The sequence below is a fragment of the Colias eurytheme genome, chromosome 17, assembly GCF_061535395.1.
Source record: "Colias eurytheme isolate Ceu_HAF_F1 chromosome 17, ilColEury1 Martin Lab GWU primary, whole genome shotgun sequence".
Taxonomy (NCBI): Eukaryota; Metazoa; Arthropoda; class Insecta; order Lepidoptera; family Pieridae; genus Colias; species Colias eurytheme.
In genome coordinates this window covers 1,991,541-2,009,801 of record NC_142996.1, presented here as the reverse complement: position 1 = coordinate 2,009,801, position 18,261 = coordinate 1,991,541, and the positions used below count along the sequence as shown (strand labels likewise).

At 32.9% G+C, this 18,261-nt stretch overlaps 2 protein-coding genes across 3 annotated transcripts in view; both read left to right on the top strand.

Moving 5' to 3' along the window:
• Positions 1–18,261, top strand: part of Clic (chloride intracellular channel protein 5) — a 49,976-nt gene that overhangs the window by 18,810 nt on the left and 12,905 nt on the right. The window lies entirely within an intron of this gene.
• Positions 8,440–14,672, top strand: LOC149901037 (uncharacterized). The gene is made up of 4 exons (XM_090111965.1): positions 8,440–8,515; positions 13,519–13,741; positions 13,868–13,929; positions 14,004–14,672. The coding sequence occupies exons 1-4, from the start codon at positions 8,440–8,442 to the stop codon at positions 14,042–14,044; spliced, it is 402 nt and encodes a 133-aa protein (XP_089968091.1). The 3' UTR covers positions 14,045–14,672.

Below are 18,261 nucleotides of genomic sequence, written 5' to 3'. Positions count from 1 at the left end.
GAAGGCATTTTTAATATCGAGAGTTACAACGAGGCAATAGTTCTTAGAGCCTCCTCTCCATCTCGTCCCTGAAATAGCTTGTCTTGCGGTGTCGATAACTAGTCCGATAGCATCTAAGGTTGATCTGCCTTTTCGGAATCCGTATTGGGAGTTGGACAAGAGGGGTTCGACTGCTTCTTCAATTCGATTGTGAATTATCCTCTCCAGCATTTTTCCAACTGTATCCAACATACAGAGAGGGCGGTAGGATGACGCCTCAGAGGGAGGCTTATTACCTTTCGGGAGTAATACTAATTTTTGCCTCTTCCAGACTGTGGGGAAAAAGCCTTCCTTGAGACAAGCGTTGAAGGCGTCTATAAAGATTCCTGGTACAGATTTTATCGCTTGCTTTAGAGCAACGTTGGGTATGCCATCTAATCCAGGGGCTTTGGTATTTCCTATTCTGCCACAGGCGTCTGATAATTCCTTCTCTGTAACAGGCGGTATAACTTCCTTCTTATTGTGTGCCATCTTATACTTAAGTTTAGTTTGCTGCGGGAATAGCACAGTCACAATTTTCTCCAGCAGGGTTGGGTCAGTAGGTGGTGTAAGTCGATTATATTTAAGATTTTTCATGACAACTTTATAAGGTCTACCCCAGGGATCACTTTCCACTTCCTCAAGCATTTTTGTCCAGCAGTTCTTTTTGCTCTCCTTGATAGCTTTGTTTAAGACTAAGCGAGCTTCCTTATATTTTTTGTAAATTTGCTCGAAGTGTGTGTGTGTGTGCGTGTGTGTGAGTGTGTGTGTGTGTGTGTGTGTGTGTGTATGTGTATGCGTGGGTGTGTGTGGGTGGGTCGGTGCGTAGGTATATAAATAAAATAAACGTAAAACATATAAATAAGTAAGAACTATATAGGATTCAATAATACAGTAGATTAAAAAATAGATATACATATTAACTATAAATACTTACTATACTTACAATATTATAAGTGATGAAATATGGTGACAGACACTACAACGGGTACTAAGGCTGATTCGTAGAATTTAGAAGGTAGTTTCGATACTTGAAACGAAAGCTACTGACTGAATTTCTTGTGTTGTGAATTTATTTTTGTATGCTATGCATTTTAATTGATTCAAATTGCAATGTTTCTCTAGTATGCATTTGAGACTATATTGTAAATTGTAATAATTGATCGTGGGTATAGTAATTAATTATTCTAATAACGCAATTAGTAATATATGTATTTTCGGTGGGATTCAAAACAAAAAATTGGCCCGTGATTTTTATGAAATTTCACCACATTGCAAATCACATCAATCATAGTTCATACACATGTATGACGAAAGTGATTAGTATTGTGGCTAACATTGACTCATCAGTTCATCACTGAAACCAGTGATAAATCAGTACCTATATCATATTGTGTTTGAATATTTTTAAACAATGATATAAGTATACAATTATTATAAATCGGTAAACTATCAAAGTAATCACAAACTTGCAAACATTGGTAAAATGTCCAGTAGTTTATGAGCCTATTCATTACAATTTACAATCAAACAAACAAACAAAGTTTTCCTCTTTATAATATTAGTGTAGACAAACACTATGAATACGATCACTAATGCAAATTCGGGGATTTTCTAATTATTGCTAAATAATAATTGAATTCGTTTTGAAATACTCTATAATTTTTAGTGTATAAATAGACATTTATAATGTGGTGCTCATTTTTTTTGTACTGCTAACGCTATTGTAGGTACCTATTTTCGTTGTTTTATTTCAAGTGAACACGGCCATACAATTTTGTCACGAGCCGCCTATGATTGTAGGTACTTTTGTTAGGCTCCTTCGTCGTCCGCGTCGGCTCGAAAGTTCTTGATTTCATTGTCACGCGCTATGATTTGCGCGCGGATTTTCTTGTGTTGTGAATTTATTTTTGTATTATTATTATTTTTTATTTATTTTTTTATTTTATTGATTCAAATAAAATATTTCACTAGTATGCATTTGAGACTATATTGTATTATGTATAATTTATCGTAGGTATAGTTATTCTTATAACGCAGTTATATTTTCGGTGGGACAATTTGACCCGTGATTTTTCTGAAATATCACCACGTTGCAAATCACATCAATCATACACACGTATGACGAAAGTATAGTGGCTATAATTGACTCATCAGTTCATCACTGAAACCAGTGATAAATCAGTACATATATCATATTTTATTGTGTTTGAATATTTTTTAAACAACGATATAGGTATACAATATTATTATAAATCGGTAAACTACCAAAGCACTTCCGAATTTTCAGACAGACAAACAAGTAGTTTGAACACGCAGTTTTCTTATACTAGTAGCAAAAATCAAAACCATAATATTATGTTTCCCTACTATATTTTACTAAAAGTCGAGTGCGTCGAAATCGTAAATAATAATATGTTTTTCACCTTCCTGGTTATTTTCCCATAGTAAATAGTGTTTTAGGTTTGTTGTTGTAGGTAGGAATAATAATAATTATTCTTACATGTTGGTTATGAAATGTATATTGAAATAATTTACTTTTACAAATCATTAGTGATATAAGTTTTGAGTGAAAATGCTTGGATCAGCATAATATTATATGGTACTTCAAATACATGTTTTGATAAAAAAAACAATAGTGTAATAAAATAAAACTGCGTTTTATTGTAATCAATGTTGACAATTTTAAATTCCAAAATTATTGATCAATAAAATAGTTTACACCAACAAATATAACTTTTATTTTTATAACAATCGTTCATAATATAAACCGTAGCAGGTGGCGTTTTGAAGTTCTGTCTACTCATACAGAAAAATGGAAAACTTGTTTTTTTTGTAAACAATTTATTACTCATGTTGTTTGGCAACTCGAAGCGTGGTCGTCCGTCGTAGGTACTTTTGTTCGGCGTCGCGTCGTCGTCCGCGTCGGCTTGATATAAAACATTCTTGATTTCATTGACACGCGCTATGATTTGCGCGCGGAATTTCTTGTGTTGTGAATTTATTTTTGTATGCTATGCATTTTAATTGAATCAAATTGCAATATTTCTCTAGTATGCATTTGAGACTATATTGTAATAATTGATCGTGGGTAGGTATAGTAATTAATTATTCTAATAACGCAATTATATTTTCGGTGGGATTCAAAACAAAAAATTGGCCCGTGATTTTTATGAAATTTCACCACATTGCAAATTATATATTATACAATTACAATTACAATTATTATAAATCGGTAAACTATCAAAGTAATTACAAACTTGCAAAATATGCTTTTCCGAATTTTCAGACAGACACACAATTTTATTAGTTTGTTTTAGCAAAGTAGGTACCTATACCTATACGCTTACGTCGCGCGTCGCGTCGTCGAAAACGGTGCGCCCAGAAACAAACATACCTAATTCAGTTACAATCCTTTTTTTGTTCCGTAATTTATTGTATTTATTCTAATACGATTTTTTTTATTCGTCGGCCAGTTCTACTAGGTATAAAAAGATAAAATTGAAATATAATTATTGTAGCGACAGCCATATTATGTTACTATGTTTTCGTAAATATGTTTTTCACCTTCCTGGTTATTTTCACATAATCTTATCTTATATATAAAAATGAATCGCAAAATGTGTTGGTAAGCGCATAACTCGAGAACGGCTGAACCGATTTCGATCATTCTTTTTTTATTATATTCCTTGAAGTACGAGGATGGTTTTTATGTAGAGAAAACGTAAATATTATGTACCACGGGCGAAGCCGGGGCGGACCGCTAGTCTTCTTATATATAAAAATGAATCGCAAAATGTGTTGGTAAGCGCATAACTCGAGAACGGCTGAACCGATTTCGATCATTCTTTTTTTATTATATTCCTTGAAGTACGAGGATGGTTTTTATGTAGAGAAAACGTAAATATTATGTACCACGGGCGAAGCCGGGGCGGACCGCTAGTATATATATATATAAATGAATCGCAAAATGTGTTGGTAAGCGCATAACTCGAGAACGGCTGAACCGATTTCGATAATTCTTTTTTTATTATATTCCTTGAAGTACGAGGATGGTTCTTATGTAGAGAAAACGTAAACATGTACCACGGGCGAAGCCGGGGCGGACCGCTAGTCTTCTTATATATAAAAATGAATCGCAAAATGTGTTGGTAAGCGCATAACTCGAGAACGGCTGAACCGATTTCGATAATTCTTTTTTTATTATATCCCTTGAAGTACGAGGATGGTTCTTATAGCTAGAGAGCTAGTTAGTTTAGTTTTAGTGCAGTGGCAGTGTAAATGTTGTTGTTGAGGTTATGTAAATTTAACACTTTAGTTAACTACCAAGATATAAAGAAATGAGGATAGGACACAATAACTATTGGTTGAGGTATTTATAAACTCATAATATACTTTTAAAAAAATCACGTTTTAATAAATTTCTAGAATTAAATTAGAACAGCTGATTCAAAATAGCCTAAAAAATCTTAATAATAATAATTACGCTTCACAGCAAGAAGAAATGTACCATATGTACCCGCACAAAGTCGATATTGTGTTGCCTACCGTTCGACTCAATGGCTAGGGTTGTAACTACCTTTAATAATTATTACCAAACTAATAAACCGAGTGATGCGAAATAACCATAATTCTTTTAGAGTTTGATAAAATGATCAGGCAGGTATTTTCTTTAATCCTCTGAATTCTCGGTTACTAAATTGTATCGTTGAAATTATTCTTAATCGCGTAAATTTAATAAATAATCATATGGAAAACACTTTTCATTTGTTTTTTTACTTTCACGCCCAACTACTATACAATAATTACGTTGTTTCGGTATTTTGACGAGAAAACGCAGGAAACATCCGTTGTATCATTTTAGATAGATTGTATATTTTGTATCTGTAGAATTGAAATCAAAGCTATGTATATGTTGTCTCCATTCTTTTCTTATCGGATTGTTGATCCCAATGCGAATGCGTCACTTAAATTTTATAAAAGACAATTAAGAACATCAAAAATAAAGTGATACGTAAATATTTCACAGTGCAATATATTATATAATTAATAATAATTATATATTTATGAAAAAATAATTACATCAGATTTAATAATAGCAATTGTTTTGAATGTACATAATATGAATAAATGATTACATCATAATAGTAATAATTACAATTGTTTTATTTCCCATTTGTTGCAACCCTAGCATATCTTCATGTAGCAGCAGAAGTACCTACACTGGCGGCGCGGCGGCATCGTGCGACATCAAAGGCATTGCCTTACTAGGTAAGTTTATAATGACTCATTTCTTTTATTATATAATTTACGTTTTACTTTTACAGAATCCGATTCAATGGATTATGAAGACGAGTCACACAACGCCATACGATAGTGATGATGAATGAACATTTCAATAAATGCATGCGTGTTTTTTTATGTTGTTTTGTAATTGTTAATTGTTTCTTAAATAAAGAAATAAACTAAATATTTAAATGATGATTTGTTATTTGCAACACAACTTTATATTTGAGATTCTTTACAAATGTATATTTAGTTTTGTATCATCAAATTTATAAATTTTATTCCATAGTTTTCAAAATTAAATGTAAATGACCATAAAAACATTAATAAAGTAAATCATTGATGTAAGGTCAGGGAACGTAATACATATATACATCTGACCATGTAGAAGCTAAGTCTTGTTGACTGCTGAAGTCTGTAAAGTTTTGTTGTCTGCTGAAGTCTGTACGCAATGAAAATGTCTGCCGTTTCGAAAATAAGTTTTTAAGACCCTAATAAATAAAATATATGTATATATAATGGCAGATCTGGTCAAATACTTTCAAAATTGTATTTTTTTCAGCACTTTCATAAGTGTCTGCCAGAATGTTATCCGCGTGATAATGGTCTGCCATTGTTATTTTCCGATAGTAATAATAATCTATTTTCAAATATCAAAATGGCAGACGTGGTCAAATGGTTTCAAAGTTCGCCAAAAATTTCCACCTGTCTTACCTAAGCGCGCGCCCCGTCCACCACTCTGGGCTTAGTGACTCCTCATCTCATGTATAGTAGGTATAGGGGAATCAACACACAAAAATCCAGGTCTGGTCAAATACATACAGGTAGCTTTGCGCTAGCTCTCTAGCTATTACTTCTTATGGAGAGAAAACGTAAACATGTACCACGGGCGAAGCCGGGGCGGACCGCTAGTAAATAATAAAATAATAAATAGTGTATTAGATTTGTTATTGTATCTTGTATACCTACGAATAATTATTCTTACGTCTTGTTGGGAAATGTTCAAATACCTACCTATTGAAATAATTTACTGTTACAAATCATTAGTGTTATTAGTTTTGAGTGAATAGGCATGGATCAGAAATTCAGAATATAATATGCTACTAACTACTCAAATACATACATGTTTACACAACAAACACCACTGACCTCTATAACTATAAGTTATAGAGGTCAGTGACCGTCAGTGACAAACACTATGGATACCTACGCTCGCGAATGCAAATTCGGTGATTTACTAATTATTGATACCTAGTCATTGAATTCGTTTTGAAATAGCCTGTACTTTGTAATTTTTAGTGTTATAGACATTTATAAAATGTGGTGCTCATTTTTTTGTAATAAATCATCCCGAACGCTATTGTATTTTCGTTGTTTTATTTCAAGTGAACACCTAGGTATACAATTTTGTCACGAGCCGCCTCTGGCCTCTGGGTGAAATAAACAAGTCAAATGATTTTTGTTCTAATTGTATTTTGGTAGTAGTTTGTTTAGAATTTACATTACCATTGTTTAATTTTTATTTTGTATTTGCAGTAAAATAAAAAGATGAAAAACTTCATTAGGTATATTGTACGACACCTCACTCTGAATCGCGCTAGCGAAATTTTTTCGTTACAGAGCACATATACAACTTTCGGACAATCTTCATTGAGGCCGGCCGGCAAATCGAGTATGTCGAGAAACTTCACTTATTCGATGGAGGTATTCTACCTTCCTTCCTCCACAGTTGTGGGACCCCGACGTGCATTGAACACGCAGCTTTCTGATACTAGTAGCTAAAATCAAAACCACAGATATGTCTGTGATCAAAACCATAATAATATTTTTACCTATTATTTTACTAAAAGTCGAGTGCATCGAAATCGTAAATATGTTTTTCACCTTCCTGGTTTTTTTTCCATAGTAAATAGTGTTTTTGATTTGTTGTTGTATGAATAATTATTCTTACTTGTTGGTTATGAAATGTATTTTGAAATAATTTACTTTTACAAATCATTACTGATATTAGTTTTGAGTGAAAATGCTTGGATCAGCATAATATCATATTTGCTACTTCAAATACATGTTTTGATTAAAAAAAAACAATAGTGTAATGTAGGTAATAAAATAAAACTGCGTTTTATTGTAGGTAATCAATTTTGACATTATTTATTTCCCAAAATTACAATAAAATAGTTTACGCCAACAAATATAACTTTTATTTTTATAACAATCCTACTTCCTACTAATGCGAAAGTTCATACATGTTTCAAAAGAAAAACTTTTACTTTTACTATTATTTCAATTTATCCGGTTTAATTAAGACTTAATATTGATACATATGATCATTATAAATACAAATAGGAATTAACAATATAACGAATACGTGGCACAACTAAAATTTTACCGATACCACCCGTGGTCATTCTCCTTTGTGGGTCATTTGTAACAGGATGGCGGTTCTACAGCGAAAAAAGAAAAATGATGGTCAGAACGCTGATACCGGATACCTTAAGATACTGTAATATAAAATATTACTAGATTAGATAAAATATTATAGGTAGTATCTTCACCGTGTGTGACGCGCTTTACATTCACGCCATCTAGAGTTAAATCTTTATCATTTTTGTATACGTCTGTGTGTGTAAACGACCCTGTATGCAATGACAGATGTTAAAACGCATAATTTTACCGAATTGGGTGGATTTTAAGGCAATGATATAACATATTTCAATAAAATATAATATTCAGTAACCGCCATGACTATTCCTAGGTTTGATGACTATTCCAATTACGCAAAAACTCAAATAAACTAGAAATGTAGAATTCAGCGCCATCTAGCGGGATATTGGCTGGGAACAGATCGTTGCAATCACCTTAAACCATAATTTTTATTAATAATTGTCAATAATTGTTCTCAGGCTCTTTAATTTTTATTAAGTGGTCCTTTTTATACACTTTTATGAAAAAGAGTGTAACTTTCTTTTCCTAATATAGAGTATGGGTTGCCATAGGGCATTTAATGAGCAATTATTGTCCAATTAGACATAAATAGTATAGACTATAGAGTCTTATGTATTGTTACAAACATCTGCCTATTTTATCTTCATCCCCACATACTTGTTGTCGATTAAAATCACCATTAGCGTAATTATGAGAGTCGCGGCTTCCAACAACGGCGACGATTATACGATACTCGGAAATAGTGGAAAAATTAACGGAATTGCTGGTATACGTTTTATTTTTAGTTTCATTGTTTAGTTTTATGGCTGCGGTAAATTTCGTATTATTACCACTGAGCTGTAAATCGTGCAGCGAAGAGACAGTTGCTAAGTTTTAATAGCGAGTGTATAATTGGTTGGTTAAGCCATTACGAATGAAATTGCTACTCACAAGTCACACAATATAACTTCGTCGAAGCTTTCTTTCGTATAATTGCATATTTATTTGTTACTTGTAGTGTTTTCTTTGTCGATCGAATTTTAATATGCGTATAATATGCGTGGAAAAATTACGACCTAATACGCAATTTTACTTAAATCAACGATGTTCATGTACAACTAAACCACCATGCGCTTTTTATAAAACATTTAAAATTACAAAGTACGTGGTAACTTTGTGTAACCGGACTTGGTTATCTTAATAAAATATCCAAGACATCTATCTAGAAGTTACATCAAGCCATTTGCATGTTTGATGATCAACTACAAGCAAGGTCTGATGAGTTGATTAAATTAATTTAAACTTGAGACGCGTGTCTTCGACAATATACAGCAATTTACTGGCAAGCACCATCTAAGGACATCTCTAGTTTCTCCACTAGATTATACCGATGAAAACAATTTAATGATGTCCACAATTACGTGAAATTAATTCTGCCATAGGAACATAAAATGTCTAGAGGAGCTACTCGTGTGTGAGTAGAATAAATTAATTTTTAATCGTTCCGAGGCAGATAATAGTATTAACGTACTGATAAATAGTAAATTGTAATACAAATTAACGCGATAGTGAACATTGGAAACTTTTTATTTTATATAATTCGCGATAGCAACTGGCCAACGACGAGGTATTAACCAATTGCATTTGTGCATTTATTTTTACGAGGTCACGAGTCCTTGCTCATAGAATTTTGAACAGTTTACAAACTATCACTTTTGTTGTTCTTTGCATTTAACCTATATTCATGTTGTGTGCAATGCAATGAAACATTTTATCACGTTTAAAAAACGATTCATTCATCTTAAATAAGTGTCTAATTTAATCTGTGTCACTTCTCGCCAATCAGTTCTTCTCCAGATGGTAGCATAATAATCCCAGAAAAAAATATAGATTCTTTAATAGATCCGAACTAGTTTTAAAACCTAAGATCCTAAGATGGTCCAACTAATGATTCATCTAATACTATAAGCTACGTAATAGCATTAACTACTGGAAAATATCGAACAGTTTTCAAGCAAATGATTTTTTGTTACAAAATATCAATTGATGGCAAGGCCGTGATGTCATTGTCATCACAAGCATGAAGGTACGCTGAGATCATCACAATATATTATTAGCGGGAATATTATCAAGTAAACAATGTAAGGCCAGCTGCAGGATATTATGAGTAACTTATTCACATGTGTGTCATAAGTTTTTAGAATTTTTAATTCCTAGATTTTTATTTTAAAACTAGCTGTTGCCCGCAGCTTCGCCTGCGTGGAATACAAACTTCTATCCCCTATTTTACCCCTTTAGGGGATGAATTTTCTAAAATCCTTTCTTAGCGGATGCCTATGTCCTAACATCTACCTGCATGCCAAATTTCAGCCCGATACGTCCAGTGGTTTGGGCTGTGCGTTGATAGATCACTATATCAGTCACCTTTGAGTTTTATATAATATATAGATAGATAGCTGTGTCGTTTTCCATTTGAACCAAGTAAAATTAGGAATTTTTGAGCTAGTGTCCCGTGGGAATGGAACTTCATAGTTACTTAGTTGGTGTCACAGAACAGTAGTTGGTCTCCATTCTGATTTGATAAATCTTGACTGTGTTTTTTTATGATCTAGGGTTTAACACACATTAAGGGTGCTATAACAGTTTTTTAACAAAAACCGCTATTTTACGGTACAATTTTAACTCAAAGCACTTACACGTGAGAACAAAGTAATATCTTAATTTAAAGATAATATATTCAGTTCTACGATCATCTTATAAAAATTGTACGACGTCATACAAAATTGTCACTGAAATACGATTTTCCCAGCACAATGATCGCATAAAATGCAAAAAAATGGGGTCTAAACCGGTACACTTTTAAGAAAATTAAAAGCCTAATCTATCTTCTTACCTATAAATTATTGAAGGATATATAGTCCTTTATAGATTGTGATAATTTTTTTGTATCTAAATCAAAATTTTATTTCAATTATAAGCTAAATTAAAAATACTTGTCGATTTCTTCATACATTTTGCTCTCGCGGGTCGTCAGACCGCGCTCAGAAGCGCTCTTGGAAGGACGGGTGTATCGCTCCTCGTCCCAAAAATAAAAACGAATTAGAAAAAGATTATTGTGCGTATACTGTCGTTTTCGTGATTTGAAATATTTGATACTTTATAAGAGTAAACTGTATAAGTTTCATATTCCAGTTATTTGTAATTTAAAATTATGTTTTAAAAATTATGTTGACTGAGATCCTCTTTTTTTATGGGTTGTTGAACGGATTGGTGGGGTAAAGCAATTTGACAAAATTTAAATCCAAAATGGCGCCGACGAAAATTTGCCATCTTTTCGTCATGGGTGTCATTTTCATGGTTTTTGAGGTAGCTATTAACCAATATGAGGTCAAAAATAAAATCCAAGATGGCGCCGACGAAAATTTTACATCTTTTCATCATGGGTGTCATTTTCATGGTTTTTGGGGTAGCTATTAACTAATATGAGGTCAAAACTAAAATCCAAGATGGCGCCGACGAAAATTTTACATCTTTTCGTCATGGGTGTCATTTTCATGGTTTTTGGGGTAGCTATTAACCAATATGAGGTCAAAAATAAAATCCAAGATGGCGCCGACGAAAATTTTACATCTTTCCGTGATGGGTGTCATTTTCATGGTTTTTGGGGTGGATATTACGCAATATGAGGTCAGAACTAAAATCCAAGATGGCGCCGGTGAAAATTTGACATCTTTTCGTCATGGGTGTCATTTTCATGGTTTTTGGGGTAGCTATTAACTAATATGAGGTCAAAACTAAAATCCAAGATGGCGCCGACGAAAATTTTACATCTTTTCGTCATGGGTGTCATTTTCATGGTTTTTGGGGTAGCTATTAACCAATATGAGGTCAAAAATAAAATCCAAGATGGCGCCGACGAAAATTTTACATCTTTCCGTGATGGGTGTCATTTTCATGATTTTTGGGGTGGATATTACGCAATATGAGGTCAGAACTAAAATCCAAGATGGCTCCGGTGAAAATTTGACATCTTTTCGTCATGGGTGTCATTTTCATGGTTTTTGGGGTAGCTATTAACCAATATGAGGTCAAAAATAAAATCCAAGATGGCGCCGACGAAAATTTTACATATTTTCGTCATGGGTGTCATTTTCATGGTTTTTGGGGTAGCTATTAACCAATATGAGGTCAAAAATAAAATCCAAGATGGCGCCGACGAAAATCTGTTATTTTATTTTAGTTTACTTCTTTATTATTAAGAAAATTACACCTATGACGAAAAGATGTCAAATTTTCGTCGGCGCCATCTTGGATTTTGGTTTTAACCTCATATTCGTTAATAGCTACCCCAAAAACCATGAAAATGACACCCATCACGAAAAAAGTCAAATTTTCGTTGGCGCCATCTTGGATTTTGGTTTTAACCTAATATTCGTTAATAGCTACCCCAAAAACCATGAAAATGACACCCATCACGAAAAAAGTCAAATTTTCGTCGGCGCCATCTTGGATTTTGGTTTTAACCTCATATTCGTTAATAGCTACCCCAAAAACCATGAAAATGACACCCATCACGAAAAAAGTCAAATTTTCGTCGGCGCCATCTTGGATTTTAGTTTTGACCTCATATTTGTTAAGAGCTACTCCAAAACCTTGAAAATGACACCCATGACGAAAAGATGTAAAATTTTCATCGGCGCCATCTTGGATTTTAGTTTTGACCTCATATTGGTTAATAGCTACCCCAAAAACTACCCACACTTGCAAATGTGTTTGCTACGTAGGAAAAGTTCAGATTTAAGAGTATCCTAGGTAATGTGTTATGTGACGAATACCTATAATTTATTTCATTCCGACTATTTTTCGGAATAACATACATTTACTAAGAATTGTATACAATGCCGGATTTAATACAGTGCCGGTAACATCATATGTATGATAATAATTCTACATTTCTTAAAAAGCTTTGATATTGTATACAATTCATAGATTATTATTCAATGAAATAATTATGCAAAATAGTCACACTTTTTTAAGTTGTTTGAATATACTAACATACTTATTAGGATCGTACCTACTAATAAAAGTAACAAAATGAATTTTTAAAGTTCCTAGTAATCTTCTGGAATCAATTTCAATAAAAATACATAATATCAAAAATTAAAAATAATATCAAGTATGAAGATGGTCTATAAAATGGAATGCGCTATGTTTACGTGAGCGTGATATTGCCGCGAACAAAGTTACGTCGTTAGATACCTAAATTTGAGTAACGCAGATTTGTGACAGCGTCCTTAATATGACGTCACACCATTCTTCATAATTTTATTTCCCATCCACGGGCATGAAAAAACTCTGTGAAATTTATGGTTATTCTTGGGAATTCCGTGATATTGAAAATAAATGTTATTTAGTGTCTAAGCAGTATAGGTACTTAAGGTGATGAATTAATTTTTCTAACATTTACGGCCCTTTTTAAACCTTCGTAATTTTTATATTATTAAAGTTGTCGTGATGAAAATTCTTGACAAGAAAGTTCAATAGTAACACAATACGTCTACCGTTTTAGAAACATGATTCCATGATATTTTCTCGATAGAAAAAAAAAAACAAAGTTCTCATTGTTATTTTTTTTTAATCTCTGGCATCTTCAAAATAACAAACGTAAAGTTACGACTTTTTGGATATTAACTATAAAATATACAACCTATACGTCTACCGTGTTAGAATTTTGAAATATGCGATGGTTTTGAAATAAACAAGAAATACTTGAAATTAGCGCCTGACCAGCCAATATAGCGAGAGCCGCCCTGTACCTTCCTACCCCGATCGCTGCACGAGTCATTCCCGCTACGGCCGTCACACGGGGAACTTGTGTCGCTTGCGCAATCGTAAAAAAGGGTGACAACACGATAAGACAAAATGAGACAAATGGGGACAATAAAGAAAATAAGAAGAAGAAACATAAAGGTTGGAGGAAAAAGAATGCTTACAATTGGAACAAATTAATGAAGTAAGTTGGTTTTATTTTAAATTTGATGATAATTGTATTATAGACGATGTTTTATATGTACCCCTGTTTTAAGTACATAACGAATGTGTAAGATTTTTTCATTTATAGCATAAATAATCTTTTCAGAAATCCGGAATCCAGAAGGAAAATAAACCCACTGATTGTTCACAATGTGAACCCACTCCTTCGTAAGTATCTTTATTCAGTCAAAAATGTATGTTATCAACGCTCTACTGGTTTTATCGCATGATTCCATTTTTAGCAAAAAGCAACAAAGTGCAAAGAAATAAAAAATCATGGTGAACTTAGTGGAAGTATGGTGGACGTAATATGGAATTATGGAACAGGAGCTCGTTGGAGTAGTATTATATTTTAAAAAAATTTCAAGAATTTCTTAGTAGGTGGTAGATAAGTATGTTGTATAAAGAATTTGATGTTGATATTTATTTCATTTATACTTACTACACCTGTGCGGGAAATTGCTTAGTACTAAAACCGGTTTATATTCATATTTACATAGTAATGTGAGTTTTCATTTCGAAAAATTTTGTGTAAGTATATTAAATTGAGTTCCTGGGTGATCTGGAAACACAATTGGGCCCGGAGGATGGCGCTGCAGTCACTCCTCCTAATCACATGAACCGATTTGGATGAATATTTGTGTGCACATTTCATTGTTGTGGGATGATTGGTTGATTCGTTTTCACATTAGCTAATATTATGTATTTTTGTTGTTAGAAAGTAAACTTAATGTGTTTATGTTTATAATACATTATTATTGGTATAAATAAGCCAGTGTTCGTCTCACATTGCTGTACCTGCCTACCTATCCTACCAGGGCCTAACTTTGTTCTGGCTATTTTATTTTGATTATTTGTAATGAATAATTACAATTATAATAGAGTGCAAAAAATAAATACATGCGTCAATATATTTTGTGTTTTTTTTAAACAATTTTTTTATTTAAAAAAATATCATTCCGACCGCGGCTTTGCCCGCGTGGAATTAGGTTATATCGTGAATCCTGTTTTATCCCACAGAAGTGTTCAGTTCGGATAAAAAGTATCCTATGTGTAAATCCAGGCAATTAGCTATATTTTATCAAAATTGGTAATGTAGTCTTGACGTGATTAAGTAACAACTAACAAAAAAATATACAAATTAACATCCAAAGTTTCGCATCAGTTTTACTGTATTAGCGATATCTTCCACTCTTGACTTTGACTGAGAAGAATTAGGGTTTATAACTTCTTTCAGAAATAGTACCTTTCATTTCTGGGCATGATGTAATATCTACGTCAGCATCAAATTCTAATCTAAATCAATTCAGTAGTCCGCGTAATTAGGTACCATTTCATTTTTTCAGAGTAACAATATTTTTTGTTATTTTAAAGATTATTTATAACCTGTATTATTTTGTAATAAAGTAAACATTACGAAATAATAATAATTAATAATTATTAATAATGTCTAAGTAGTTGTTAAAAAGAAGATAATTTTGTGTTTATAAGCAAGAAAATAAAACCAATAAATCAACAATTAAATATATGTATAACAATATTATAACTGTATGACGACTCCATACATGTTTGTCCCGAGTCGGCCAGCGGCAGCGCGGCGAGTATGCAAGAATGACTTCGCGCACACCCGCGTTCGCGATAGCGAGCTATTAGACTCCGCCCGCCAAGCAGTGGATTTTTTTTTGTGTATCGTCTTAACGTTTTTCTTCCACATGTGTCTTCCATACGCAACATGATATCTGACTTAATTAACCTGTCTAGATACAACATAATTGTAGGTTCTTTATTACGTTGAAAGAATTATCTCAATCTATTTCAACTTCAGCCGTTATGGAGGAGGAGTTAAAGGAATTTATTAATTCCTCCTTTTAATTGATCGTTGGCAATTAAATGCCTACAAGTTTCGTTTCTTTTTTCCGATTAATCTCTTTCCTTTTAGAATTTATTACATTTATAAACTTTTTGCTACATCAGATCCAATTGATTGATATGAAGTTGTGTTTTTTTTTTTTTTAATACAAAACACGCATAATAAATGTTCCATTACCAAAATACTGTAATGCGTAATATAAAAAAGAAGAAAGAATAAAAGACGACCGAGAAAAGGTTCGTTTTTAATTTGAAAACAAAGCTTCTAACACGTGCTCCAACTAATTATGCCGAATGCAGAGTTGCCCGCAATCTCCATCTCATTTTAAATAATGATGTCCGCAGAACTGTCGCACTCATTCATTTATTATGGAGCAGCGATGTCATTATGTCTGTATGCAACTAGATACATGGTAATTGTGTTGACAGGCGGACACCGGATAACATCTGATTGCGCGCCGCGCCTTCACATTTCCGGGCAAACGTTTTTGTTGCCCAAAATGTAGGTAAGATAATAATAGGGCTTGGAGAAATGTATTCCAAATGTGGGAAGATAGCAAAATTCCCGATAAAGTAAGCGAAGAAAGAATCGAGGTCACCAATTCTAGTGGATGGTCTTCATTAATATTAATCAATGGTTTTGTTACTAGGCATGGTCTTAGTAACCGTGTATGTACGTAATATTTTACGTAAATTATGGTGACGACAGTAGCTGTATAAGATTACAAAAAGTTGAAGAGGAAAGTCCTTGAGTTACAGTCTCACATAATGTGCCAATAGATCATCGTCTAAAATATTACCTACTCATTAATTATTTCATACTTCCTTATTATTAACTACTGACTAACTCTTTATGCTATTTTATTACTTGTAATGCTACTTCATATTTTAAGTTTTGTCTTGACTACACAGCTCCCATATTACGCACAAATTAAAAAATTCCATAACTAGTAATCATTTGTTATGGTTTGCCTTTATAAGGAACTTTTTTTATGGGACAGTCGCGTAAATGATCGCATTGCCTGATGTAAGGTAATATAGCTGGCTTTTCATTAAACACTTATGTCATTATAATTATAAGCAAATATTTGTTATACAATTATCATTGCTTACCAAAGCCATAATCGTTTGTATTGCTCATAAAGGAGTAGTTGAATTAATGAAGGTGTAATTTAAGGCGTTTAAACATTCGGCGCTTAATTGTGGAAAAATCTTAAGTATGTATGTCTTTTTTTGTATTCGAAAACGACAAACGAGTTGATTACCAGATGGCAAACACCGCCAAATAACATGATTCACTATAGGTATATTTGCCAATCTAAATAATATGGCTACTGTTAAGTCCTATAGTAAATAGTAATGTAATATACTTATATAGCAAATCAGAAGTTGGAGATGCGTCTTCAACGAATTCCATAGAATATGCTTTCCTATAATTGTGATCAAAATCCACTGAAAAGATGTACCTACTACTGCAAGAGCAATCCAAATCAAATGTCGCCAACGCTTGAACGGTTCCCTGCAACAGAACTTTATGTAATCAGTCAAACAAATTGGCCAAGACAGTCCAGCTGGGGATGTCATAACATCAGACAATACTTCAAAGCGCCAGTGAGAGTGGCGGACAATCGTAAATCCGTCGGCGGCATCAGACAACGCGGAAGCGTTTGGTGCAATGCGGACAATTTAGTTTCACTTTGACCGAGCCACGATCACGCGATACTTTCTGTTGTTTTCTTTTAATTCACGTCTTTAGAATGACTATGACGAGGTTTATAATAAAGCAGGCAATGGATTAAGTGATAGTATATGCACAATAAATCATTTAAATTTGAATTTGCGACGCGATTTTGTTTAACAGGCACAGTTTTTACTTTTGAACCATGGATAGATTTTGTCCTTTCAAGATCTGATTCCCTTTGCCAATATTTAAAAATTTCTCTTTTCTGGTTATTATCAGATACTTAACATATAATTTATGTCTCACATTAAAAATTTTGTTAAGGGGCTCTTATTGTTCAGTATTTATGGTACGTAAACTGTTTCCAAGACGTTATAAGTTACTAGTTAAATCAACTATTTTATCAAATCACTCCATTTTATGCGGGCTTCCGCTGTTAAATATTGTTTTACAACTTGTAGGAAATGCCCGTTCACTATGATAAATCTATTGAGTCGTTATATTTCATAAACTATCTTGTTTTATTTGTAGTTTGTACAGCACAGCCGCTCATTTATCTTCTCTTGAGTGTATATTTCCTAGTAAAGTATGGTAGCAATAAACTGTTATTATATCAATAACGAAATAATTCATAGCTATATATAAAGTCAAATAACCACTTCAGGTTTACGACTTTTTAGGAACTAAAAGTAGAAGTAACGCACGCACAAAATGCATAGTTTTCTTTTGTAGTGCATATACTTTACATAAATTTAAATAAGCTACTGGTTTTAGAAAGTTTTTAAGAAACTGTCAATTCACTCGAGCTACTTTTGAAATCCTAAAAACGACAGCTGCATAAATCTTTCTAACGTTATAACTCATAACGTTGAATACTCAGTTCCACACAATTAACTCTTAACTCTAATAAATATATTCAAAACAAAATGCACAAATATGATTTTTCATAT

Bases quoted from the DNA above. Each gene is read 5' to 3' on its own strand.
- LOC149901037 (XM_090111965.1), top strand. From the start codon at position 8,440: ATGAGAGTCGCGGCTTCCAACAACGGCGACGATTATACGATACTCGGA. The intron at 8,516-13,518 runs GTATACGTTTTA...GCGCCTGACCAG, and splicing joins AAAAATTAACGGAATTGCTG to CCAATATAGCGAGAGCCGCC. The intron at 13,742-13,867 runs GTAAGTTGGTTT...TAATCTTTTCAG, and splicing joins AATTGGAACAAATTAATGAA to AAATCCGGAATCCAGAAGGA.